The 27044-nt window shown below is 42.3% G+C and overlaps 1 protein-coding gene across 1 annotated transcript in view; it reads left to right on the top strand.

The window, feature by feature from the left end:
• HS6ST1 (heparan sulfate 6-O-sulfotransferase 1) overlaps positions 1-20711 on the top strand; it is a 194230-nt gene extending 173519 nt beyond the window's left edge. Inside the window, exon 2 of the mRNA XM_054386110.1 lies at positions 20003-20711. Within this exon, the coding sequence (XP_054242085.1) occupies positions 20003-20711 (709 nt within the window). The remainder of the gene's footprint in view (positions 1-20002) is intronic.
• The last annotated feature ends 6333 nt before the right edge of the window (positions 20712-27044 follow it).

Here is a 27044-nt window from a genome sequence, read left to right as displayed (position 1 = left end):
CTCCATGTGTTTCCTCACTTGTCCTCTCCTAACAGTTGTCACCTTCATAAGAGAGGTCATACACAGTGTTCATTTTGTCTTCAGGGAAGGCATTTGGCCGGCAGGCAAAGTGTGATCCAAAACCCCTAGGAGCCAGTGGAGATCTTTTCTTTGAGTTCAGTGAGCTGTGGATCATGCCACTATGGAATGAAAATTTGGCAGTGAATGGAGTAGTTGTGACTTGAAGAGCCAGGGAAAAAGATTTCAGCAAACCAACAGTGGTTGGAACACCTTAAGATGAGTGTAACAGTCCAATCACAGGAAGACTGACAGAACTGGAGAGGTCAGCACTGGTGTCCAGAAAAACATTTATAATGACAGCAATTCTCCATCAGAGTACAGGCATGTTCAGCTTATTAAAAGTAACAAGACCTCTGAGGTGTTCAGCTTTCAGCTTGCAACAAGGCCAGATATGTTTGTAATTCATCCTGACTAATGGCAATCCTTGGAAAAGTTCTCGTTTCTCACTTTGGAATTAATGCAGTTTTAATAGTAAACATGTGAAAACCTTATCCACAGAAAGAAAAAGGCAAGGTAGGATTGTAGTAGATACAGGTCTAAACATAAACCATTTGGATGACAACATATGCAGCTAACCTCACCCCAAACACTCACCAAAGAGAGAATTAATCGTGTCATTTGCAGCCAGTACATCCCCTCCTGCACAGACTAGACAAAACAGCTGATATATTTGATGTTACTTCTTCAAAAGGGAAATCCTTTGTTTTACTTTGAGATTGACCTGCAGGTGAACTCAAGGCTGGTATATTCAATACTCTTCAGTAATTTTGCAAATTTAATCTTAACAAATCAAATTTAAACTTAACAAATTAAATTGCAAGTCATCTCAAGCTCCTCTTTTCTTGTCTTCCTTCCTTGTGCTCCCTATCCTCTCATCTGGACTATTTTGAGTTTTTCTCCCAGAATATTTTGCTATTCCTTAAGGCTTAGACAGATGAGAATCTGTGTTTAAAGAAAATCCGTATATTCACTGGGGATGAATAAAAGTACAGATGGACCTATCTGTTGTCAGGGATAACTGGTAACTTTCTGTTAAGAGAAAGGGCAGTAAAGAGTATTGAACCTTCTGTGGGTTAAAAAAATGGAATGTAGTTCATAAATCTGCCATCCACCGTCTCCAGTACACAATCTTAAGACTCATAGCAGCCTTTACAGCCTCTTAAATGATGAGAACACTACAAGGCACATCTCTTTGTAAGAGGCTTGGCACCCAGTTTCTGTGCCATTGGAATCCTCATCCAAAGTTTCCTGTGCTCATGGTATTAATGGCACTTTGATCTTAGAGGCAAATAATCTCCTTTTTCTCTGAGACAAAATGCTCTAGAAGAAAAAAAAAAGGGGGGGGGGAAGCACTCACAATTTCATGTCAATTCCTCACAAAATATAAACCCATTATTTTCCAAGTCAAAGGTATTGTATGAAATATATTTGAGTTTTGCTTAAATAACTTCAACTCAGGTTGAACTCCAGGGCCATTTGTGAAAGCTGTCTCCTGTTGCAATGGACTCAAGCATGTCCTTTTTGACTTTTGGAGCAGTATTAAGGATTGTCCCAAAAATACAACAATAAAGGGAATCCTCCTATGTATTTGAAACTCAATATAGTATGTATGATGTACCTTCTCATATAGAACAAGATAAAATTAGTTACTATCTGTCAGAATGAGGACCTGAGACTAAGTTTAATTGTAATTATGAGTTAAACACAAGTCCAGAGTCATGTGTCTAGAGCTAAGTTACTAGCAAATTTTAGAATTGAAAGTTGTTGAGTGTTTTCAGACCACTGCAATTTCCCATCCTCTTCCTTATCTCCCCCTATTTTCTTCTTGCTTTTGGTTACAGTTACAATTTTTCTGTCTAATCCTGTCACTATGTCCTTGTTCACTGGAGGCATGAGTCATGGCAGAGCATAGTCCTCCAGCCCTTGCAGGAGCTCTCATCTCCATACCCTCAGCTGTGAGGTATTGCCAGACTTGTGCTCAAAGAGGGAACATTTTGGAGTTGTGATTTTGCTGCCTGAATTATTATTATCTTTCAAATTTCTGTCAAGGGAAGTCAGCTGCCTTATAGTGACTTTTAAAGCAAAGTATAATAGATCTCTTCAGCCCTTCAGTGACAAAGGAGAAACTAAGTTGAGTGGGATGTTTCACTGCCAGTGTAGCCACATCTCCACTGGCTTGATTTGAAGATAGAGACACAGAGAGCAGGAGACTGTTCCTGCTCCTGTGCATAACATCAGGGCTTCCTTGATGATCTGGGAAGATTCTAGGCACTTCAGTTATGTTTGCAAACAGTAAGGAAGTAACATCCATGGGGCACAAATAGCTGGAATATAAATCTGCTGATTTCAGTCTGAATTACAGCTCTTCAGAAATGGTGCAGCTTCACAGAGGCACAGAAGGAGTGCACACACTTCTGTGATGCAGAGCTCTCTGCTATGGGTCAGAACTAACTCACAAGAGTAAAATTCTGAAATGGGTCCTAAAAATGTCTGCCTGACAGTTCAAGATGCACATGAAGCTGTCTGTCTGAAAGGTGAACTCAGTTCTTTGATGTTTCTTGTGCTTGATTATGGGGGACTCTGCAGGAAGGACAGGAAAGACTCCAACTGTCAGAATTATTTAAAAGATCTCTTGAGAAGCAAGGTGTTTATCCAGAGGAGGTAAGCTTTGTCTTGTAGGATGGAGGAGACCAAGACCATGCTTAGCAGGGAGAGACAGATTTGTGTCAGACCCAAAAATAAACAGAAATTCCCAGTTACCTTTAATTAAGTCTCTTCCCGTTCAGTCTCAGGGAAATAGGTTCCTAGTAACAGAAAGGACCATAAGGACACTAACAGAAATTACAGTAACAAAAAGGAAGTAAGTCAGTGTCTCTGCTGCTAATTTAGTGCCCTCCTGGGACAGACAAAGAATGTTGTTGTGCATCTACAACAGGCTTTATCCTACAGAGAGGTTCTGGCACTTCCCAGTGCCTCCAAAAGCGCTCTGAAGCCTCATCTTGCAGCCAGAGGCTCTGAAGCATCCCCTGAGCAGAGAGATCAGGAGGCCAAGGCAGCCTGGGGACCCTGTTTGGGAGGATGGGAATTGGGGGAAGTGTTTGCTCAGCCCCAGCTGGTACCTGCTACCAAACAGCTGTCAAGCAGTGATGGAAGAACCACTCAGTGTCTGTTTTCCAAAGAGGCGTGCTCACAATCCACAGTGTGCAAGGGCTGAAATCTCTTGGTTAAAACATATGTTGCAAGAAATGAGCAAAACCTAAAGTAAACAGTTTACACAGAGGTGAGCATCTGCTGATTGCTGATATACACAGGCAAAATGAGTCTCTGTTTGAATATGACCTAGTTTTGCCCTTGCCTGCCTTTTTTTACATAGTGGAATAACTGACTCTTCAGCAACGCAGAAGGCTCCCCTACTTATGTTTCGACAGTGCATTTTCTCTCCCAAACAATGTTTGCTGCCCCAAGAGCCTAATTATCACCTAAGAGATGTTAACAGCCAGATCATTGAAATTTCCAAAAGGTTTTGATCAAATACAAGCAAGATGTAGTTTGTATTTTGCTGCCCTGTATTCCAGGAGCAGATGGTCTCCTGAGGTAGTAAAGTGTGGACTGAGTTAATGAATTTAAATATGCTTCTGTTAGATCTTTTAATCATGAATGTAATTGCATCTGGTAGTCTTTTAATTTTTAAATATAGAGTATGTGATTGGATTTCTCTTTTTTTCTTCTTCTTTTTCTTTTCCAAATCTATTGCTACTGTTGGTCCCTTTAGGGAATTCTCCAGCAGGAAGGCCTTGTCTTCTCAGAGTGAACATTGTGAATCTTTACTGTACTGATTCTTTCAATGTTAATTTTCAGTATTAGCAATCTCCTTTCTGTTCCTCTCTGCAACTGCTTCTGCCTTTGTTATGCCTGGCATAAGAAGGATGCACATGTAGTAATAGGGACACCAAGCCCAAACATGGAGTGGGAGGAATTTACCTTTGGTTTTCTCCGTCTCTTGATACATGCCTTTTGTGCCGGCTCCAGCAATTGTCTGTAGGCTGACTGGAATAACAGGATGCACAACAAGCATCAGCTCAGCTTCTCAAAAAGATTTAACAAGGGGAATTCGAAGCCAAATACCTGTGTCCCACAGTTGACAGAGAGATGCAGCTTGTCTGTGTTGGAGCTAATTGATGATATAAAACTTCATCTGCTAAATGGAACAAAGGAAGCAGTTCTGGCAGTTCCTGTGATGCTAAAAGCTTTCCAGATCTCTTGCTTTTGTACACACCTTCTCTTTGGGATGAAAGAATGAAATTTAGATACCACAGAGTATTCAAAGAAACAGATTGCAATGACTCTGCTACCCTCCAGCTCCCCTTGGCAAAATACTCAAAGAAAAGATAAATTCTTATGTGAAGAGGCAGTCAGGGGATTGAATGACTCAGGGCTGTGCTAGATATGGAGCCTCATATAACAAGATCACCAGCTCTCATCCATCCCAAGCTCAGCAGTTCGCCAGTGTATCTGAAAGAACTAATGGCCTCAGCCCAGCAGACCCAGTGGGCAGAGACTTATCTCAGCATGCTCTAAAGATGTAGATTGCCACCTTCTTATTTCAAAATTTACCAAACACAAGAAACTTTTTCTCTGTGGTAATTGTTTTGACAGGGATACTAAGCACATGCCTGCATTCAAAATGTGATTATTTCAGTAGAGCTGTGCTGATAAACCCCTTTTAGAAGAGAACTCACACTGGCAAGCGTTCCTCTGCCTCTATAACTTAACCCATTTCCCTGGACAGAGTGAGCTATACCCACAAGTAGTATATATAGCTGCCACAGCTTTTTGCTGGCATTGCTCTTTGGCTAACAACATTCTTTTATTATTTGCTTCTCATGGTACAGCTGAACTTTTCCATGCAACAGTTTTGTCTTGTTAGACATTTGGAAGAAGTTCTTTACTATGAATGTGGTGGGACACTGTAACAGGTTGCCCAGAGAGGTGGTGGAGGGTCCATTCCCAGAAATTTCAACATCAGGCATGATGGGGCTTCAAGCAACTTTATCTAGATGGGGACCATAGAATGGTTTGGGATGAAAGGGACCTCCAGAAGTCATCTAGTCCAGCCCCGCTGAAGTGAGCATGGACATTCTCCATTAGACCAGGTTGCCCATAGCCCTATCAAGCCTGACCTTGAATATCTCCAAGGACAGGGCCTCAACTACCTTCCTGGGATGTCCCTGTGTAGTTCAGGAGGGTTGGACTAGATGCGACCTTTAGAGGTCCCTTCCAACCCAATGCATTCTATGATTCTAAGGTAAGTGCATGAGGGTGAAAACTCACGCGCAATTTTTTGGAGGTGGTCTTTTATAGTCAGGCCTGAGGCAGAGACTTATGCAAAAGGCTCTATAGATACAGAGCTACAATCTCACAGTGCTCACAGAAGCACAGTCAGTGCTTCAGGTTTAGGGGTGCAGTGTTTGCATAAGCAGTGGACACATGCCAGTAAATTGGGAATTTAAACACCAGTGGCAAGCACTGGAAATCCCTCTGGAAGGAAAGTTGTGCATGGAGGGAACTGCCACAGGAAGATGAGTTCATGCCGACTCTCATGCTTGGTTGTGCCATCCCATCAGAGGCTGCAGTGGGTAGCAGCCATGGTGACACCAGTGCAGTGTGGGGTGCTGCTGAGTGGCACACTGGCATTGCTGCCTCCAGACCTGGTGTGGAAAGGGAAATACTCAAAACTGCAGATTCCTGTCATTGTCCTCCTCCACCAACCCAGTTAAATGGAATCGCACTTGTGGCCTAAATGTGTAAGGCAGAACAGATCTCGTGGGAAGGGAAGAAAACTGCTGCCCTCGGGAGATTTTCCCCCTGCTGGCCCCGATCCAGCTTCAGGTGCCATCCAGCAGCAGGCAGGTGCCATCTAGTGGGATCTGGGGCTGCATCTAGCCCCGCAGCCTGGCTGGCCTGGAGAGAGCTGGATTTTCCCTCTGCGGTAGGATGTTGGGTAATTCCCAGGCTGCAACAGAAGCAGGAGGAATAGCCTGCTGTGCTTTGGAGAAATGCAGAGGGGTTTGCTGAGTTGAAAGCATCACTTTGGGGAATTGCAGCACAGACTTTTAAGCACATAATTAGACTTATCTGCAGTAGAGCTGCAGAGGAGCTTCGTTGCCTTTCAGTCAGTTCAGACACCTCCAGAGTCCTTCAGACAGAAGGTGAGGCTATAATATTGGGCTGTATTTTATTTTAAAAAAATCTCTCAAGGATTTATTAATCAAAAAGTTGCTTTTCAAAATTATATTCAACAAAGTGCTGCTTTGCTGATAGTCCTAAGTGCTTCTGCTAGCCACAGGGCAAGGGATCTCATTTACCACCCTTAGAAGCAGAAAAACTCATGGCTTGTTAGGGCATGATGCCCCTTTTTCACAGTCCAGGGGTGCTGTCCCTTTGAAGAATCCACCTGGTATGTCATTGGACCTTACATTCATTTTTTCAGCTTCATAATGTATTTATCTGAGGGATCACCCAACAGAGAAATCCTGCGGTTGATGACTCAAACGTGCCTCTGCAGACCCAAACCACAAGTCTCATCTGTGATCCTGCTAGTGCAGCTAAGAGGAAACCAGAGGACTCCTGTAATTAGAAATAGCTTTGCTGTTCCTTGTCCTTCTGTTGACAGCACAGGAACAGGTCACTGTCAGAGACGGGATTCTGGCTGACCTAGATGGATCAGTGATGGATTTGGAGCAGACCTTTGCAGCAGTGCTCAGTTAATGAATTTTGCAGTTCTTGTTAGTTTCCTCAGTATGGTGAGTTGCTTAAGAGAGAAATTGTTTGTGACCTAGACCATCAATTTGACAATTCCTGTTGGGTATTTTTGTGTGCCTGCTGTAAATGAGCTGTGGCTGCTGAGGCTGCCAGAGACTACCAGAGCTGTTTGGTATGAAATACCTTCACCTTACTGTGCCTATTTTGTATTTTCCTTTTCTTTTAGAAGCAGTATTAACAAAAGCATGGATTGCAGGCCAGCTCATGCTGTGTTGTTTTCAAACTCCAGCAAAAGAAGTTGAAACCAAGAATTAACTTACTGTTTTCAGATCAGCAGTTTGTGGGGGGAAAAAAAGAACAAACAACAAAACAGAGTAATGATGCCCATGAGTCTCCAGTTGTGCTGTAAGGAAGGGCTCTTACTGGCTCCAGTAACAGCGTAATGAATAGCACCCTCTCTATTAGGCTCAGCCCTGCCTACCTCAGCCCTACTGCTGCAGTGTTCGGAAGAGCAAACTGAGCATTTCCTTGGGTCTGACTGGTTGCTCTGCCCTATGCAGAATGCACTGCAACATAGGTTTCTTGATGCTGGCACGGCCTGTGTGAGATCACTTGCTTTTTGCTGCATACTCTTGGATGGATTTGTTGCATACAGCTTTTGGTAATGTCTTGATTTCCCAGGAAGTAACGTGTTTTAGACAGAAGCCAGGCATCTTGTGACTCCTGCCAACTGGAATGTGGAGTGCCTACATGCATATAGATGTTTGGTGTTTAATAATTGAACTGGCTATATCAAGGTTGACAGCATGTCTTTCAGCTTTAAAGACAAGGCATTGTTATAGGAAAATGGGATGTTTCCCTGTGCCAAAGACAGAATTTTCTTTCCCAGCTAATCCTGGTGTCTGCAGCTGCTGTCTAGATATCACCTCCTAAAAGGCAGGGAATGAACTTCTGAACATCTGTAACAGCTACATTAAGTGGTGTGGTTTATTATAGAATTATGGATGATGATGGCTGGATTACTAAATTGTAAATCAATCAAAGGCATTCTGATGATGTTCTAAACCATGAGAGAGAGACTCATGTAGGAAGAGAGTGATTTACTGCACCAACTAGTAACACATCCATCCCCAGTCATTTTTATTTATCATTATTTTGAAAAGATTTCAACCCTTCATAAAAGTGAATTAAAAAAAAAAAGAAACCTGTAATGATGATAAAGTTTTGCTGTAATGAAAATTGACACTTCTGCACTCTGATTTCTGGTGATAGGAAAGTGGAGAATAAGGAACTTAAGATACACAAACTTCACAATTAATTAGTTGAACTATTGCCATTATTTAATTGTCTTTTATTTTTAAATCTAGTCCTTTAAAAATCTCTCACACTATTTGTAGTTTTAAACCATTGGTACTCAGGATTTTAAATGCTTAGCAAGTCATCAATTTCCAAGGAATTAGCAACACAGATGGGATTTATTTCAATCTGTGCAGTTGATTCTTTGATCCAGGGCTTGCTTAAGTGCATTCCAATGCAATTAATTAGAAAAATGGTATAAGGCAGTGGCAACTCCAAGTAATCTTAAGTGTAAGTGTAGGTGATTAGTAGCTTTGCTTTCTTGAGGATTATCTATTTGTTGCTTGACAGCATCAGCAATCCTGAGCAAAGGAGAGTCAGTTAATTGAGAAAGAAGGAGCTTTGGTACGTTTTGTAAGCCATTCCTAGGACTATTTGCAAGAAAAGCAGCAGTGTGGGAACCTCTCTCAGCACTGGTTTTAAGAAGGAACTGGGTAAACAGAATGAGGAGCAGTCATCTCTCATGCCGTTAGGTGTATGGCAGTACGTAGTTCACACTGATCTGCTTTGCTGGGCAGTAGTTGTTCTTTTTCCCTAGCAGCCCTGTGTGGCTCACAATGGAGCAGAGGACCTTTTTGGAAACCAGTCCTTGCAACAGCTTGCACCGTGGCTGCTTCCAGTAAAGGGGTGTGTTGCTTTTTGAGGTTTTCTTCCTTGGGATGCTTGTTTCTTGTCATACCCTCGCTGGCTGAAAGCTACAGTTTTTACTTGTGTCTAGGACATGTCAATCTAGTTTCAAAATTCTGTGCGTCTCGATTCTGTTTCCTGAGTCTTCCCACTCTGATCAATAAAAGTAGCCATCCATCAATTTTTGATTGGAACAAGATTGATCCACAAACAGCTCACGGGTGTCTGTGTTGCAGCTGCAGCTGCCTGACACCAATATTGCATCCCTTTTGGCTGAGGCAGGCAGTTGCCAAGGAATTCAATTGTCCTGCATAAGCAATCAATATCTGCTCCTCTGACTACTCTTGCTCCCTTAATCTTCCTGTATGGTTTCTTTATAATTTAATCTTCTTCAAGGAGACATAATTCCTGCCTATCATGCTGTTACACTTTTCTTGAATCTTACTGCCAGTGGAATTCCTGTTATTCACAAGAGAAGCTAGCTTACAGTTCAAAAGAAAATGCAAATTCCAGCCTATCAGCTTTGTTTGCAGCTGATTCAAGTAAATATCTCTGCATATTGCATAGTTACTTCTGCTTTGTCTTTGCTCTATTTAAACTTGCTTCTGGTTTTCCTTCTTCTGTGTGTGATACCCCAATAGTTCTTTCTTCTGCATTCTGAAGTGTGCAGGAATCAGCTGCAGAAATTCAGCTTTATTAGGTAAAATGTGTACTTGTTTTATTCATTGTATCCATCTTGACACCTGGGGAGGCTGAATCCCTGGCATCCTCTTCTCTTTTTGCAGTACGAAACTGCAGTTTTACATGCAGAACCAGTGCATCTCAGTCCTAATGACAAGGGGGGGGAGACTTAAAGTTCAGCCTCCCTGATAACATGGCAAGCTGCACTGGCAGCTTATTAGAGAACAGCACTTACCCCCTGGAGCTAGAATAAGACCCTGAATGTTTTCCACTTAAACTATCTCATGCTAGGGTGAAAACTGCTATCTTATGCTACTTATCCAGGGCAAATTGGGCTCTGAAACAGAGATGAAAAGTGCAGTCTCTCATTGCAAATATCTCATTATTTTTCAGGGGTTGATTTGTTTCTTGCCTGATTCTAATGAGTCTAACGTACAGGGAGGAACTAAAAAAATTGTGGAGTACAGTACCCTGCTAGCAAGTACTTCATAGCAAATATGGCTGTAATGTGTTACTAAAATCTGTATTTTGTGTAATGCTAAAATCAATAAAAGTGAAAGTCTCTGTGATAGAGCCAGTAAGTGAAGGGAAGGAAAATTTTTCTTCTTGGAGAATGGCAGTGGTTTTTCATCCCAAAATTTCTCACCTTGATGACAGCAGGGGCAATAATATAAACAAAAGAATGCATAGAATAGGCATGGGTTGCAGTCCACATTTCTACTGTCTGCCTTCTGCCAGCACTGATGTAATCCTTCTGGCAGTGAAACTTTCCATTGCAGTCTGTCAGCATTCAGATGTGCTATTGGTTAGTCAGTTTACTAAGGTGACAGGAATCACAGCAAACCTCCTGAAACCTGGGAAAGGTAATAAATCAAAGGTTTTTGATTTGTAACTTGCCGTCATTTTTGGTGCCTCCCTTCACTAGAAGACAGCAGTCAAGGCTTCCTAAGCACTTGATGTGAGGAAGGTTATGATGGTAAAAGAAAGCATCTGTTTATAAATGGTGCAAGTAACATAAGCTTTTAATGGGTCCTAGAGGAGTCCATGGCTCCAGAGGGCTCTGGAATGACTTCCTCTCCTCCCTCATCTGCTCCCCTCACCCTGACCCCCACTTTTTTTTTTTTCTAAGCCTTTGGTCAATTTTCATCCCATCTGTCATTACGAAAAATGAACTGATGGATCACTATTAAGGTTCCTAGCATGTCATGTATTGTTTTTTTAGATTAACTTATTTGAAGAGATAATGCAACAGGACATTCTTGTGCTTACACAGCAGCTGAATTTTCTTGAAAAGCAGAGATGTTGTGAAAACTCATAGTCTGTGTCCGTTCTGCTAATTGGATATAAACCAGTCACGAGACACGAGGGTGATTTGGGGCCATACTTGTTTGCTGGGTAAAATTCTATTAGTAGTGTATTACTGACAAACCTGAACTGGGGCTGAGTGTATAACAGTGTACTATGAACCCAGCAAATACTGCAGAACACTGAGATCTAAAAAGTATACCCTCATTTCATTTATGGAGATAATGATCCTGAAATTGCCCAAGAAGTAATACCTAACCATACCTACCTCAATGTTGCATTTGATCCCAGACACAAAATGCTCCCTTATATTACTGTATATGTCTTGTCAGTATAGATGATTCTGTGTCATACTGCCATTGCTGGGGTGGGTGTAAAGGCTCCTCAGCTTTCTAGCAAACTGCAATTCCACCCACCTGCCGTTCGGGCTGACTTACATCCTTTGTACCTCTACTCTAGCTCTGCAGCCTTTGCCAGTATCATTCAGAAGGAATGTCTATGTAAAAGGCATAGATGTGCTACAGCATTCCAGCCTTTGCTCTGTAGACCTGCCTTTCTTTGTAGGTCAACTTTAAATTGAGATGTCTCACCCTGTGTGATGACTGCACTGCAGCCACTGTGTATGCAGAGGCACTTGCAGACATGCAGCATTATAGTTCCTGCAGATTCCAAAAATCAAGGCTGGATGGCTGCAGTCTGGATCACACAGACTGATCTTCTGCTTGGTTTTATATCTACAGATTTCTTCCACCACCAGGCTGGAGCAGACCCTTGCAGTTGTGTTTGACTCTATCCAGTGTTTTTAACACTGTAACTCAGAGCCCATGCGTATCCCATCCCAAAAGGGGGAGATTTTGTGAAATACCTGAGCTGCTTACTTGCTCTTTTGCCTCTGTCTTCACTGTCAGCTTCTGTTCTCGTTTCCACTCCCGTTGCAAGGGAAGTTGTTGTGTTTGGTACACACAGGTACACACACCACAACCCTGGCACTGCCCCGTGAACATTCATGATATGATGAAAAGCTGCATCGCCAGGATTGTGGGGCATTCAACATTCTCCATGTTTTATGAAATGCAGAGGAGAGAAAAGAGAGGGGTGGATTTTCAAGAATGCTTAGATAAGTTAATTCTTTTTTTTTTAACTCTGGGTTAAATAGTACTTTTATTATGAATGGTATGTTTAATATAACACATTTTACTTCCTGCCAAAAGATAGAAATATGTATTACAGTGACTCTACGGATACTTAAATCCAAAAGACCAGACCAAAGTAATCTCAGGTTCACACTCTGAAATCTGGTACAGAACTACTTACACACTCAGCCAGTATTGTTGTAGCTGCTGGAATTAAGAGTTGGCTCTGGTTTTCCATTTTATTCTGTTCTTCCCCAGGAGGTTTTTAGCATAGCATAGCACAGCATGGCATAGTATAGCATAGCATAGCATAGCATAGCATAGCATACAAGATAATAGTTTAATTGGAAGAGACCTACAGTGATCATCTAGTCCGACTGCAGTTCTCCTGGGCAAGTAACTGTGAACTGGAAGGTAGATAAATGTTGCCAGCTATATACAGAAGGGCTCTTTTTTTAGGGGCTGCTGGTGTTCCACCCCATCCTGTGTTTCAGAGGGACACATCAGTGAGAATCGAAAGCTCCGAGCACCCAGGAGAGAGGAGAAGCATGCCAATTTGTCTGTAGTACAGGAGTGTTCTCTTTTGCCTCCGACTCCTGAAGCAGCCTGGGTTGGGTTTAGGGGTTACTTCTTGGTCGGCTGCCAGTGGCATGGCCCAAGCACTGCTGATCGGGAACTGGCACGCAGTGAAAGCGGAGCCAAGGAGGAGCCCCTGGGTGAAGATCTGGAGTGTGAACAGAGCCTGTGCAGTGGCTGGCTGTTAGGTTTCAAAACGTTCTGTCTTTTAATATAGCAGAGTCCCCAGAGCAGAGACCATCAGGCAAAACAAACACAACTGTGCAAAACAAACCCAGTTACCAAAGCAAGCACTGGCTTGCTGTAAAGACACCCCCTTCTTTAGTGGAAAAGGAAAATGCTGATGTGGATGTTTACAGTCTGAGTACTAGCTGAGTGGCTTTGCTCTTGAGTTTCTTGGCTTTTGGTGTTTTGTGTGACAACGTTAAATCTAGCAGACAGAAGAGACTTGTGTATTTTGTTTATTTGTTTGGGGGTTTCTTTCTTTTTCTCTGACTTTCAGAGGGCTGAAGAGTTTACTGTGTGTGAAATGCAGGAAGAGTCTAAATGAACACCAGATGAGAGGAAATAGACTGAGGAAAATTAGGGCTATTTGCTACCAAAGGAAGTAATCATTGTACATATATTAAATTCCAATCTCTAACTTAGAGTGTGTTTTGTTATGCAAGAAGTCTGACTGTAGAGTAAAAAGGGCAATGTGTAGAGCCTTCCCAAGTTTGGGCTTTAAAAGTGGTAAGCAGGGATTTGGTGTACTGGTGGTAAATAAGGCAAGGGGTGGGGTTGGCTGGGGAGTGTTTGGTGCTTCAGTCTCCCACCGTAGCAGGAGGTCCTTTTGTGGCTCTGTGCAGAAAGATAAAGGAGTTTTTCATCTGTTATTTGTAGATAACATTTAGTATGACTTTGTAATGAAAATATCAATTCCTTATAAACTTTGATCTGCCACATTCTCAGCTCATCCATCACTAGAGACACCTCACTCACCCTTCCTTATTACTTACCTGTAAGTCAGTGCTGGAACTGCTCCTTTAGGATACACTGACCATTTTTAGTGGAGATGACCATCCATAATTCCTTCAATTGTCTCCATAAGGTGAGGGTTTAAGTGATCACAGCAGGGGTGCCAACTGTTCTAGTTCTTTCCTGCAGAGTAGGTGCATGCTTTCATTTTTCAGGCATCTTGGCTTGTATTAGAAACACTGTGGCCAGCAGGAACAGGGAGGTGATCATCCCCCTGTACTCAGCACTGGTGAGGCCACACCTCGAATATTGTATTCAGTTCTGGGCCTTCACTACAGGAAGGATATTGAGGTGCTGGAGCATGTCCAGAGAAGGGCAAGGAGGCTCACGAGGGGCCTGGAGCACATGGGCTACAAGGAGCATCTGAGGGAGCTGTGGTTGTTCAGTCTGGAGAAGAGGAGGCCGAGGAGAGAACTCATTGCTCTCTACAACTACCTGAAGGGAGGTTGGGGTGAGGAGGGCGCCGGCCTCTTCTCTTGGTGACAAGCTAGAGGATTAGAGGAAATGGTTTCGTGATGTGCCAGGGGAGATTCAGGCTGGATGTTAAGAAACACTTCTTCACTGAAAGGGTTATCAGACACTGGAATGGTCTGCCCAGGGCAGTGGTGGAGTGACCATCCCAGGGGTGTTCATCCAATGCGTGGACCTGGTGCTTAGGGACATGGTTTAGTGTTGATCCTTCAGTGCTGGGTTGAGGGTTGGACTGAATGATGTTTGAGGTCTCTTCTAACCAGATATATTCTGTGATTCTGTGTGAGGAAGCAAAATGACTACTTGTAGTGAAAAACTCCTTACAGCAAGAGCTACTATGAAATGAATAAAGGCCTGCACAAATTATTTCAGAAGTGTGGCATACACGGGTTTGGCTTACAAAGATGCCTTAAATCAACCACAAATTTAACATCACTTTGCATTCTTTTAAAATAAACAGAGTGATTTTCATTCCTGCAAGCTGGCAGACACCCTGTTCGGTTCAGTTAATTCAGCAAGGACATAGAAAGATTTTCCTTTTTTTTTTTTTCTTTAGCAGTAGAAAAATTGTAGCCTGGGGGCATGTTGCTTTGACAGATTGGGGTTATATGCTTGAAGCTGACCTATGCAGCTTCCTTCCCCCTCCTGGCAGGCGGGATGAAGCATGTATGATTGGAAGTGGCTACCCTTATTTTGTTCTTTATCTGATGAAAAGCTACCACAGTAGTCAAGAAGAGCTTGTTATAGATTTTGCTTTTCCTGTGAGGCACACTTGAAAGCTCTGTGAAGAACCTGTAGAAATAAAAAATAAGATATTTTGGCTGTGTGGGAGGGAAGCATTTAATCACAGTGAAGAATAGGGGATTGCACAGTGAAATAAGTAGTTCTTGGCAGATTCTAGAGACCAGCAGTGGGAAGTAAGAAGGGTGTATCCGAGTGTAGGAAAGCATAAATGGAAATTAACTGAAGAGAGATAATAGCATCATATTTAGAATCTGTCACTGTATCAGAGTTATGTTGACTGGTTATAAGCAAAAGAGAAGGAATTGGTTTTTGGTTGGAATTGGTTTCATTTCCCCTTCATTAGCTGAGGAACATGCTGACAGGAATTAAAGCAAAATATTAGTAAATGGGGGTTTGAGCCACTCCCTCCCATCTGCAAGAAAGGGTTATTTTTAACCAGATCTGCTCAGTAACTGCAATTGCAGCATGGCCATGCAAAAAAAGAAAAAAAAAGCTCTGCTGGCAATACTAAGGCCACTTTGTTCTGCTACGTGAGAATGGGAAGGAGAGGTTTGGGGTGGGCATCCTGTAGGACAACAGTGCCCCTGACGCCTGTGTCATGAAAATATGCCTCAAGTTAACTATTGTCCTCTGATCTCAATCCATGCTGAAACAGGGGCTTTGCATAATCATGGAAGGAGACGATTTGTTCTCCAAAAGATGTTATGCTTTGAATTGCCAAAATAGACAAAGGAGACATTGTCAGCCCTTTACACATGGGGAAGAAGCAGAGAGAGAGAGAGACTTGTCTGGGGCACATAGGCTAACTTTGACAGAAGCCAGCACTTGCACTCAAGTTTCCTAAATTCATTTCTGTACTACAAACACAATATTGCCCTTTCTTTCTAATACTGGGTGTTTTTCTCCCTGAAACTTCAGTTCTCACACAGCATTTTCTATCACAAACATGATTTCATTTTGCCCTGTTTAATAAATATGCCAGTGATTCTTTCCTCAGACAAAACTCTGCAGCTTGCATGCAGATCCCAGTTGCAATGCGGAAGTTGCAAATGCCCCAGGGAGCTTCAGGCAGACATTCACATTGAGACCTGCAGGGACAATAATGCAAAGAAAGGCAGAGGTGTGGCTCTAGCTTTTCTTTGTCCTCTTAGGGATCACAGCCCCATGGATATGTAGAAAGGAAGCCCACAAGAGTAGTAATGCTGATCTCCCAAGCATCACATGGGAAGAAAAATAAATGTCTTACTAACTAGAATGTCCATTTTACTTGCTCAAGCTTGTTAACTCCCGGAAGGCCAGCGAGAATTGGCATTGCATGACCGAACTGGGGCTGTTTGGGTTTTTTATGAGGCAATATTGAGTGGAACCATCTGGGCTAGGAGAAGACCACATTTCTGAAATGAGCTTTTAGGAGTACTTAAGTTAAGTAGCTGTCTGGGGCACCACGCTGAAAGGAAGGGCACTTGCAGCTGCATGTACTTTATGAGTTTATTTTATCTCTGATGACAAAAGAGAACTTATTAGTCATGTGGTTCCTCATAAATTCCAAACCACTGCTGACAAGTGGCACTGCCTGTATTCTTAACCACACTGGCACAAAGTTCCCCCAACTTTGCTGCTAATGGAGGATGCTTTAGAGAGATATCTAACTTCTAACTTTAAGGCAATTCCTAAGTTACAGTTTGAGAATGGAAACTGTAATATCGTAAGTACTTTGGACAAATACTTTCATGGTCATTCATCTAATATCAAAGTGGTTCTTGAGGCTCCAGTCTTCCTAAAGGTGTGCTGTTACACTTTCCTGAATGCTGAGGGAATTTAAGCCTCTGAAACTATTATCCTTCGAGAAAGCTAAATCACAGAATCACAGAATGGTAGGAGTTGAAAGAGATCATCAAGTCCAAACCCCCTGCCAGAGCATGATCACCTAAAGCAGCTCACATAGGAACATGTCCAGATGTGCCTTGAAAGTCTCCAGAGACAGAGACTCCACCACCTCTCTGGGAAACCCATTCCAGTACTCTGCCACCCTCAAAATAGAGAAGTTCCTTCACATGTTTAGATGGAACTTCCTATGTTCAAGTTTATGCCCATTACGCCTCTTATCCTGTCACTGGGGACCACTGAGAAGAGTCTGGCCCCATCTTCCTAACACCCACTACTTCGATATTTGTAAGCATTAAGATCCCTCAGCCTCCTCTTCTCCAAGTTAAATAGCCCCAGTTCTCTCAGTCTTTCCTCATATGACAGATGTTCCAGTCCCCTAATCATCTTAGTGGCCCTGTGCTGGAATCTCTCCAGTAGCTCTTTGTAATTCTAGAGCTGGAGTACCCAGAACTGGACACAGTACTCCAGGTGAGGCCTCACCAGTGAAGATTAGAGGGATAGGAGAACTTTCGTCAACCTACTGGCCACACTGCTCTTAATGAATCTCAGGATACCATTTTCTTTCTTGGCCTTGAGGACACACTGCTAGCTCATGGTCATCATGTTGTCTACCAGGACTCCCAGGTGCTGGTAGACAGGTTTAGGGGCATAACTTTCAGTATATCAGTGGTGCATCTCAGCCTAGGCAGTTTAAACTATTCTTTTGCATTGCAGTCTCTGTTTGGTTTGAGGTTTTAGTTTATTATTTATGCCCCATTGGGGCAGCTCCCTAAAGTACCACCAGGGTCCTCGTTATACTGCCTGTATTCCAGTTTCTAAGCTGTCCTCTTTCAAGCATTTTTCTATGTGACAGAACTGGAAAGAGACATGTCAAATTTAATATAATTTAGAAAAATTTAACCTATTTTCCTATGCATTCTATTCACTGAAATGAATCACAGTGAGAAGTCGCTCACAGTAAAATATTTACTAGTGTATTGCCTCAACTAAGGTAACAGCTCTTGTAGTGCAGGTGTGAGGAGAGAACTTCTTTTCAGTCCAGATCCTGTTCAGGCTGGACCTTAGAAGCTTTGCATGACATTTATTAATTTGAGTTACTAAAATACTCCTGAAATTTAAACAGAGAAAGAGAGGTTGAGAAGGCAAACAGGACTCAGGCTGGCAAGAGATTCATGCCAGCTCTGCCACAGGCACCCATGTGACTTTAGGAAACAGGGTTTAGTATTTTGGTTCCCCTGTCTGCGAAATGCAGACAGTAACTCTCCTTTTTTTCTCTATGCATACCTGTATAGACTGCAGGTTTGAACAGGAATCCTTCCGTGTCTTTGGATACCTCAAAAATTAATCCCTGATCTTAGGTGAAACTTGTAGTTGCTTCTGTAAGCCACAAGACAATAATTAACTTCAACCTGCTTCAGGTAATAATGCAACCTTTGGATTACATTGGTAACATCCACTGCAGTTCACAAGTGAAAAAATGCTGGTAGTGGTTAGCATCAATGTCTGTTGCTTGAACATCTGGCATTCATCATTGCTTTCCTTTTCTTTCCACTGTCATATTTCATCCCCATTCGTTAGAGGTTTCTTAGCACTGTCTATATAAATCATAGCAGGGCAGTTGAATCATGACAAGCTGCAATGCAAATGAAGGAAAAAGAGGTAAATTTAAGGGAAGTGTTTCTATTATGCACTCTGCTCACCTTCTTTCTCCCTTCTCCCTGTCCACAGACAGTACTAGACAGCGTTTCTAGACAGCATGATACCCTTGCTGTGAAGAGAGACGGAAAAGTTTCCCAAAATAGCAAATGTTTTTACCAGCCCCAGTTATGAAGGCAGAAAGGAGGAGAGGAGCTGGAGGCAGAGTGGACACCCATTGCCATTGTTGGAAAGACCAAAATTTACTGCTTTGGAAACAGCTGTTCAGCAAGTTAGTAATAGTTTAGGAAAGCAAACATTCCTTAAAATCAGACTTGCTGGGCAATGTCTTTCATGCACTTTCTGAAAATTAATCAACTCGTATTGCACTAATTTAGGTTACAGCTAGGAAGAACAGTATTTAGCGTGCAAGGGAAATATAGGTGTATTAATATTATCCAAAGCAGAACATTTTAACTCTTTTTTTCCACCTCAAAAGCAGTGCCCTCGCAGTGACCATTACAATTCGGCCCTCCCAAGCCATGCCTGCAGGGCAGTGAGCCAAAACAGCATTGTGAAGCTGCATCTCTTTTTGAGGAATGAATCCCTCCCTATATGAAACATTTCCAGCAGCACGTGTGCATTACCCTGCCAAAGCCAGATGCTCCTGTTTGTGCACAGTGTCACACAGCCCCATGCACTGGAAGCCCATGTGGATTTAATTCCCTGCCAGCTTTAGGAACTAGAGAAGGTATTTCCTTGTTCTAGAAACACTGGGAAACAGCACAGTCTACAGCTACTGGGAGTTAGAGAAAAAATGCTCATTGCTCTCTGCCTGGAGAGAGCTTTTGCAGAATGCCATCTCTGTAATTCCTAGAACTTCATCCAGGCTCAAGGTGGGCTGAAGTTGAAGGGTCTCTTTATACAAGACAGCTGTCATGTTTTCAGTTCAAGGGAAAACTTGCACTCTTGAATATTTCATTATACTTAGAGCAGCAAGAATGCCCCGTGTCACTATGTGTGTTCTTCCTCATTGTCTGGCTTTTTCTTCATGTGCCAAAAGTGAGTCTTAACTTTGCTTGAATTGATAACAGATTAGCTGAAATGAGAATGAACAATTTCCCCTTTTGCTGGTTGTCAGCTCATTCCTTCTCTTTCTACAAAACATATTGCATTCCTGATTTCTTCTTATTTTTCACTTATGTTCCTGCGGTGTTGCCCTGCTACTCACTGCAGCTCCCAGATTTCAGCTCAGCAGCCAGATCAGTCAAGCAGTAGGTACCCTGGTCAGCATCTGCATGAAGTGAAAAATGATAAGTCCAGTTCATAAACAAACCAGTTGCTGGGCTCTCCTGCAGAGCAAGTCCTGGCTGATTTGGAGGGCACATGGCTGTGTGAAAGAACAGGCAGTCCTTGAAGTCACAGTTGCTCTCTGAAGATGGTAGATGGGTTGAATCCTGCTGATTTATTCTCACATTGCAGTCTGTTGCTGGAAATGCATGTCCTGGTGAAAGTATTGCTACTTGGCAGAACTGAAATGGGGGGCAATACGAAACATGGATCTAAAGTTGTGCAAAATACTTTGCATGAGATGTTCCAAGAAGAAAATAATCCAAGAGTACAGTGGAATGGATGTTGTGATGTTAATTTAACTCTTGTCTTTTTGATACCTACAGTAGTTCTCAGCTTGCCAAGCATCTTTCTTGTTACTTGTAGAATGTTTATTTTATTTTCTCCTCTTCTTGTAGAAAATTTTACTACATCACACTGCTGAGAGATCCCGTATCTCGTTACCTCAGTGAATGGCGTCACGTCCAACGAGGAGCTACTTGGAAGACCTCCTTGCACATGTGTGATGGCAGGACACCAACTCCTGAAGAGCTGCCATCGTGCTATGAAGGCACGGATTGGTCAGGCTGCACGCTGCAGGAGTTCATGGATTGCCCATATAATTTGGCCAACAACCGCCAAGTGAGGATGTTGGCTGACTTGAGTTTAGTGGGCTGCTACAACATGTCTTTTATCCCAGAGAACAAGCGAGCACAGATCCTGCTGGAGAGCGCAAAAAAGAACCTCAAAGACATGGCCTTCTTCGGCCTGACAGAGTTCCAGAGAAAGACTCAGTACCTGTTTGAGAGAACTTTTAATCTGAAATTCATCCGGCCCTTTATGCAGTACAACAGTACCAGGGCAGGAGGGGTGGAGGTTGACAATGACACCATCCGGAGGATTGAGGAGCTCAATGACTTGGACATGCAGCTCTATGACTATGCAAAGGACCTCTTCCAGCAGCGCTACCAGTACAAACGGCAGGTAGAGAGGATGGAGCAGAGGATAAAGAATCGGGAAGAGAGGCTTCTTCACCGGTCGAATGAAGCACTTCCCAAGGAAGAGACCGAAGAGCAAGGACGCTTGCCCACTGAGGACTACATGAGCCATATTATAGAGAAGTGGTAGCCTAGGCAGACTTTTATATTAACAATACTCTAAGGTTTCCATATAAAAGATCATGGAAGTAAAATTAAAAAAAAAAAAAAAAACAACAGAAAAACAACAAAAAATATTTTATTTAAAAGCAAGTCTGTAAAACAGAAGATAAATTGCTTCCTTAAGCATAGGGTCTTTTTACTGTTTCTTACAAGACCAATGAGATTCTTTAAAAAAATAAGTAAATACATAAAAATTTTTAAAAAAGGGTCAGCATTATAATGCAGAGGTATAAAATGCACAAATGCAGTTCCCCACTCCTAAGGCCAAATATGAAAGAATGTTTCTTATCCTCACAATTCAAACACAAACGGCAGAAGTAGGACTTTAATATCTGTTTATCCCCCTGAGCATAAAGAAACACGTAATTAAAACCCAAGGAAACTGATGTTTTCTTTTGTGGGTGATTTTGGCGGTGGGATGGGAATTGTAATGCTTCTAAGTACATGATAATGGTGACTAAGTTGAGGATGTGCTGTTCTGTCAGGCTGTGATCTGAGCAGAAGGGCGGTCACTTCGTTTCAGCGGCCAGCCACTGCCAGGAAGTAGAGAACCATACAAATAACAAAGAAGGACAACATCAGAGGACAAGAAACATTAAAGCAAGTTGACTGTGGATATGTACTTAGCACAGCAGGTTTGATAACATTGCACTGGTATCGTATATACATACACGACTTCATCACTAAAATAATAAGGAATTCATGCACAGAGCTCCCAGATCTGTTTCACAAGCAGGTCCCAAGACAAGTTTAAAGCCAACAAAATTCCACATAGGCTCAAACATGGATTCACATGCTATCCTGTCACCCTACGCAACTGCCACTCAAGCCTTGATCAGTATTATCCATTAACAGCACATGTAAAACCTATTCTACATTTGAAAAACAAAAAGAGATGAAGTTTAATAGCAATACTCCCTCATAAATCTGCACAAGTTCCATGAAGACCCTATAAATAATCAGCCCTTAATGGGTCCACAATGAGGGGGTGACTTTGTTTTGTTTGTTGCTATGTGAAACACTGAACTAGAACAAGCGTACAGATGTACCTGTATCTGTCGTTTTTCAGCTATTTTTACTTCCACATATCAAGAGAGAATGGGCATCAGCCTGCTTCCAGTGAAGTCACTAGAACTGATTTAAGTGGGAACAGGATGGGGCTCTTTTCCAGAGCTGTGAAAATTTCTGACTATGGGTCTGAATTATGAGACAGTGCACATTGTTTTTTGGCAGAGTGCCTGTTCTGCAGCTCTTACTTTAAATGAACAAACTGTGTTCACAAAACTGGAAAGGGGAATCATGGATTGTATTTTTTTTAGTCTTAGACCACTTTCAAAGCAGAACTCTTTCTCTCTCAATGCTGCTTTTTAGGGACTCATGTAAGTTTAATCCTCCAGTGTGGTGACAGTCTAACCAGGTTCTGCTTACTGACTTTTGAGTCATAGAACAACAATGACTTCTCTAATTCCTCTTCCCACTCACCAAATTAAAATAGGGCTTATTTTCTTGCTGTTGCAAGCATTTCTTTGCTTGGCTGGAAGCATGGAAATGAAGCAGATTTTGTGTGTTTCATGTCTCACCCCGTTATTACTCAGCCTGTAAGACCTGAACCAGCTATTGTTTAGGGTAAACTATGAACCAAGTGGAGTATGATTTGATTTTCAAAGGCCATGTTAACTGCAGATCAAATGTGGCATTGAAATAATCAGAGGAGAGGCAGAGAGCTGATGCATTCAATTTTAGCATGTTGTTTTTACAGTGTCCCTTTCCCATCATACAAATCCACTGAAGTGCTGCTTGGTTTATATTTTAATTCTCTCTCTGCCTCTGTCCACTGTTTCAGATTCAGACTGAGTTTTGCAGGGGGGGCTGCCTTCAGCAGAGGAGCTCCCTAGCTTCTTCTGTCTACATCCTAGGGGATACACCTTGCTTTTGGGGATGTTCTTCTCCAGAAGAGTAGAGATGGCTGAAAACTTAAAGTTGAACACAAAATATAAACAGCACTTTGGGCTCAAATATTACCCTGCTACAGCCCAAATCCAATCCCAAAGTCCACCAAAATTGAAGGATGGAGTATGTACTGATTTCAGATGCATTTTGCTTGGGCCAGCATCTTGGTGCTGTAAAGTGCCGTAGCAAACACTCACCCATCTCCAAGCACAGTGGGACATTGTTACCCATGCATTCACCTGGTGCCAGTGGTGTCATTGCCTTTAACATTCTGCCACAAAATGGCCCCTGTTCCCAGAGATCTGCAGCTTGGCCATAAGCATTTCCTCCTAGCTGAAAAGTAGGAAGCAAATGAAGCAATTTTCAGTTGCTGGCTTGGGGGCAGAAGGTATTACAAATCCACTTGCTCGTCTCTGAATTCCAAGACTGGGAGGAGCTATGTCTGCTAGTTCCCAGCGCTTTTATGTGTTGCTGTAACTAAACAAAGCATATTTTAAAAAATGCAATTTTACAGGCTGTTTACCCACAAAACCAATACACATGATATAAAAAGCAACTGCTTTACATGCACAGTTTCCAGCTTTCCCCCAAGGCTTTTGACTGTGTATCCTGTGTTATGGATCCATAACGCACAAATGTTACAGCGGCTAATCCATATCCAAGGTGCACGTTGTGTGGTAACTGCCCAGGCAGGCACTGCCTTCCCAGAGCCCTTCTGTACCAAAGGCCAAATTCTGCTCTCATCTACCAAAGGGCATCAGTATGGGGGACTGTGTATGATTAGGACCAGCACAATTTGGCCTGGTTTGCCTGAGCTGTTCTGGGCTCTGAGTAACCAGCTGGATTTTAATGGATCTGTCTGCAGTGTTCTCTAAATCAGAGGCAGCCTCTGACCCTAGAAGCATGTCAGTAGAAGACCTTGTTCCAACATTTTCTTTGTAATATAGTACAGTAACAAGCAAAAGAAATTAAACTACCTTGAAAACTTTCTTAACAGTTTTGCTTCAACCCACAAAAGGAGGGATGACCTTAGTTTAGCACTGAGGCAGAAATTTCTACATTTAAATCCTGTGCCCAGAAAATGCCTCAGTTCCTCCACCCGTACATTGGGAATAACAAATTCATGCACTCTAAAGAGGTACTCCAAGGCATGAAAAGTATAGCGCACTCTGAAGCTGATTCTAAATATTAGAAATTAGAGGAGTGGCCCAAAATCCATGCCTCACCCTGGCTGCTGAGCTGGTCTGTTTACAGCCGTAGGCCATCTATGCATTTATTCTAAGAGCTGTTTGCCAGAGGATGGGTTGCAGGATGTACCTGGAACTATCTTCTTCCTTTAGTGGGTTTAAGGGAAATTTTTAACACAATGTGAATGTAGTTTTTTGTGATTTCTATGTACTACAGTTTGAAGTGGTACAATGTCTTTCATTTTTAGGACTATTTGATGCTTCGGTAACATGAAAAATACGTGTGTGTAGTTTTAACATGAATGGAGAACAACAGCTTTAAGGCACTCCAGCAGAGGTAGTAGCCAGATAGTAAATTCTTGTTCAATATCTGCCTCTTTCTTCCAGAATATTTTTCCTGTGACTTTGAGATATACTGAGACCTTTTTACTCCATGAATTGTCTCTTCAGGGGTCTTGTCAGTGCATCATGATGCAGGTCAGGATAGGTGAGTGCTGGGTACAGTGAAGGCAGGTACAAAATTATGACCTGTCTCTTACTAGAGTTGGTGAGGCAGTTCCCCTTCAATTCAGGTTTTACCTAGTTAGATGCTTGTCCATCCTACCATGTTTCTGCCACGGTTCCAGGGATGCCCCATGAAAAGCCTTTACAAAAGCTGGGACTGCGTAAGATAAAGTATTTCTAAGGGTTTGTACATTCAGTAGTATTAGTGTTGAGTGGGCATTTTGGACAGGTAGTTAATGGACACCAGGCCTAAGATGACAGCTCCTAGCCTGTGCCATTTTACACTCTGACCCTTGCACATCTGCAAGCAGCGGTGATGCTCTGAGAGGCAGTTTCCCAGCAAAGTCCACTCCTGCTTTGGGGAAATGGAATGGGCAAGACCTGCTTCAGTGCTAAGAAGGAGGAGATCTTTTTGCTTTTAGTCACCAGAACACTGTTAACTTCACTGCTCGGTGGGTTGTTGCCGAAGAAAGCTTTTTATTGCTCATTTGTCTCCTCCCAGCTAGATTTTTTGAAGGAGTTTGCCTCCTCCAAGGTTTTCCAGACAGTCAGATGCCACCTTGTACTCTACCCAGGTCACAAAATGCAAGATTCACTAGTATGGTTGCACACCCAGGCTTCTCATGGGGTTAAAAATTGTCAACAGAACAAACTCAACAAAGGAGCAGTGTGAATTTCTGGCTTTACTGAATTTCTTCCTTTGTGCCCACCATTTTGGAATAAGTGGGTAGCATTTCATGTTGACATTTCTGCACCCGATAGTTTCTTGCTTACAAAACTGAGATGACAATGAATGCAGCATGAGGAAGATCCCAACAAGCCTCTCTCTCAGGGCTATCCTGTAGGAGCAGAAAGGGCAGTAGAATTGCTGCAGTGAGGAAGACAGAAGGACCACCGCAGTGGCACTGTGGACATGTCAATTAGGAAGTTTTCACTCTGAGCCCATCAAATCATTTCACAGATATCACTACAGAAGGTAATGACTAACATTACAGAATAGGGTCTGACTGAGATTTACATCCTAGGGTTAAAAGATCTCTAGCTTCTTAGTGGTCTTTAGAGTTACTCAGACCCCCTCCTGTCCCACAGAATTTCCTGAACGTCACAAAAATGGGTACTGCTACAGGAATTCACCACACAGACTGTGCTAAACACTATTTCCAGGGCTGTAGCCTGGAATGCAACTCACACTGTCTGCTGGATTCAAATCACAGGGCTGGCTACGTTATGTTTTTGCTCTTGTTTTCACTAATATTAGTAGATCAGGTTCCAGTGGCAGAAGCAAATGCAGGACTCACTGCCTGCTCAGCAGCAGAACCAAGTCTTTAATGTACAGGTCGGTCAGCAGCAAGCAGCAGAGCCTGTGGCTGCACACACAGCCCAAGCTATCTGTGGCCATTTTGTTTTGCCCAATCTACAGGAGTCTTGCCAGGTGGATGGAGTGCTGATAAGCAGGCAGGTGTAAATCCAGTATTGTCCCAGTTGCAGGTGGTTTTCTCTCTAATTTTTAGCCATGCAAGCTGAAAAAAATGCCAAGATTTGCAAATGAGTCTTTCAAAGCCCCACAATTCCTCCTCCCAGTTTTCCCCCAGGTGTCAATTTTGCAGACTGGATTGAGAGAGTTGTACTATAATGAATAATTTTATATTCAAATGGTTTACTGAGCATGATTTGTTTTGTACATATTGGAATATGATTTAACTTATTTTTATTGCCCCCTTTTTTTTTTTTTGTCATAAGTAAAAGACAAAAATCCCCACCCTCTCTCAATGTGAAGGTACTCTGTGTTTGTGTGTAGTCTGCCAGGCAAACATGCAACAGCCACAGGATTTCTCACTATCCCTGCTGGTATGATTTTATTTCTCATTGTCATTTGTTTCTGTCTGAGGCTTTGTTTATATTATTTTTTCTTTCCTTTCTGCTGCGCAACCTGCACAGGGAAAAGAAAGGGCAACGCAGGCAGAACTTTCTTCCTCTTCCTTTCTTGTGTGCTTTACCTACCAAGGAACTCAGTTCTTCTCTTCTAGGAGTTGTGTTACTGAGGGTAAAAAAAAAAAAATACAACTATCACCCCCACCTGCCTTCCATCCTCCATGTTGTAGATCAAACAGATTCAGCTTCTCTGAAAGTGATTGTGGCTGGAGTCATTCCATTGGGCTGAATATGTATGGTTTGCACTTTTTTTTCTGCTTCAGAAACTTAAAAACAACAAGAAAAAATAAAGCAACTGTTTAAATTGAGCCAAGTAACACTTAAATCTTTATATATTTATTTGTAGCATCTTACAAAAAGTGTTACAAGGTTTTTTCTTTCCTTCCACAAGAATTAATTGGATTTTTAAAAAGTCATCTAATTGTTTTTGTCTAGATCAAGAATGAATGTTAGCAGATGAAATAAACCCTAAAACTGAGCATCTGTGGTGTGTGTTGTCCTTGCATGGGCCTTTGGGTGCTGTTCCTGTGTAATAGATCTTGCCTTCCTGTATTAGAAAGCTGCCAGGTGAGTTGATGGAGGGTATTTGTGTTCTGCTAAAAAAACAAAGCTCCTAACAGAAATACTCAAGCAGAAACTGTAGTCTGTTTATGCCTGTTGTTACATGAGCCAACATTATAAAAAGCCCTCAAACCTCCTAAAAGCTTATAATCTTTTAAAAATTAATT

This window comes from Indicator indicator, chromosome 13 (genome assembly GCF_027791375.1).
Source record: "Indicator indicator isolate 239-I01 chromosome 13, UM_Iind_1.1, whole genome shotgun sequence".
Taxonomy (NCBI): domain Eukaryota; kingdom Metazoa; phylum Chordata; class Aves; order Piciformes; family Indicatoridae; genus Indicator; species Indicator indicator.
Note: the sequence above shows the minus strand (reverse complement) of the source record. Positions and strands in the feature narration are given on the sequence as shown.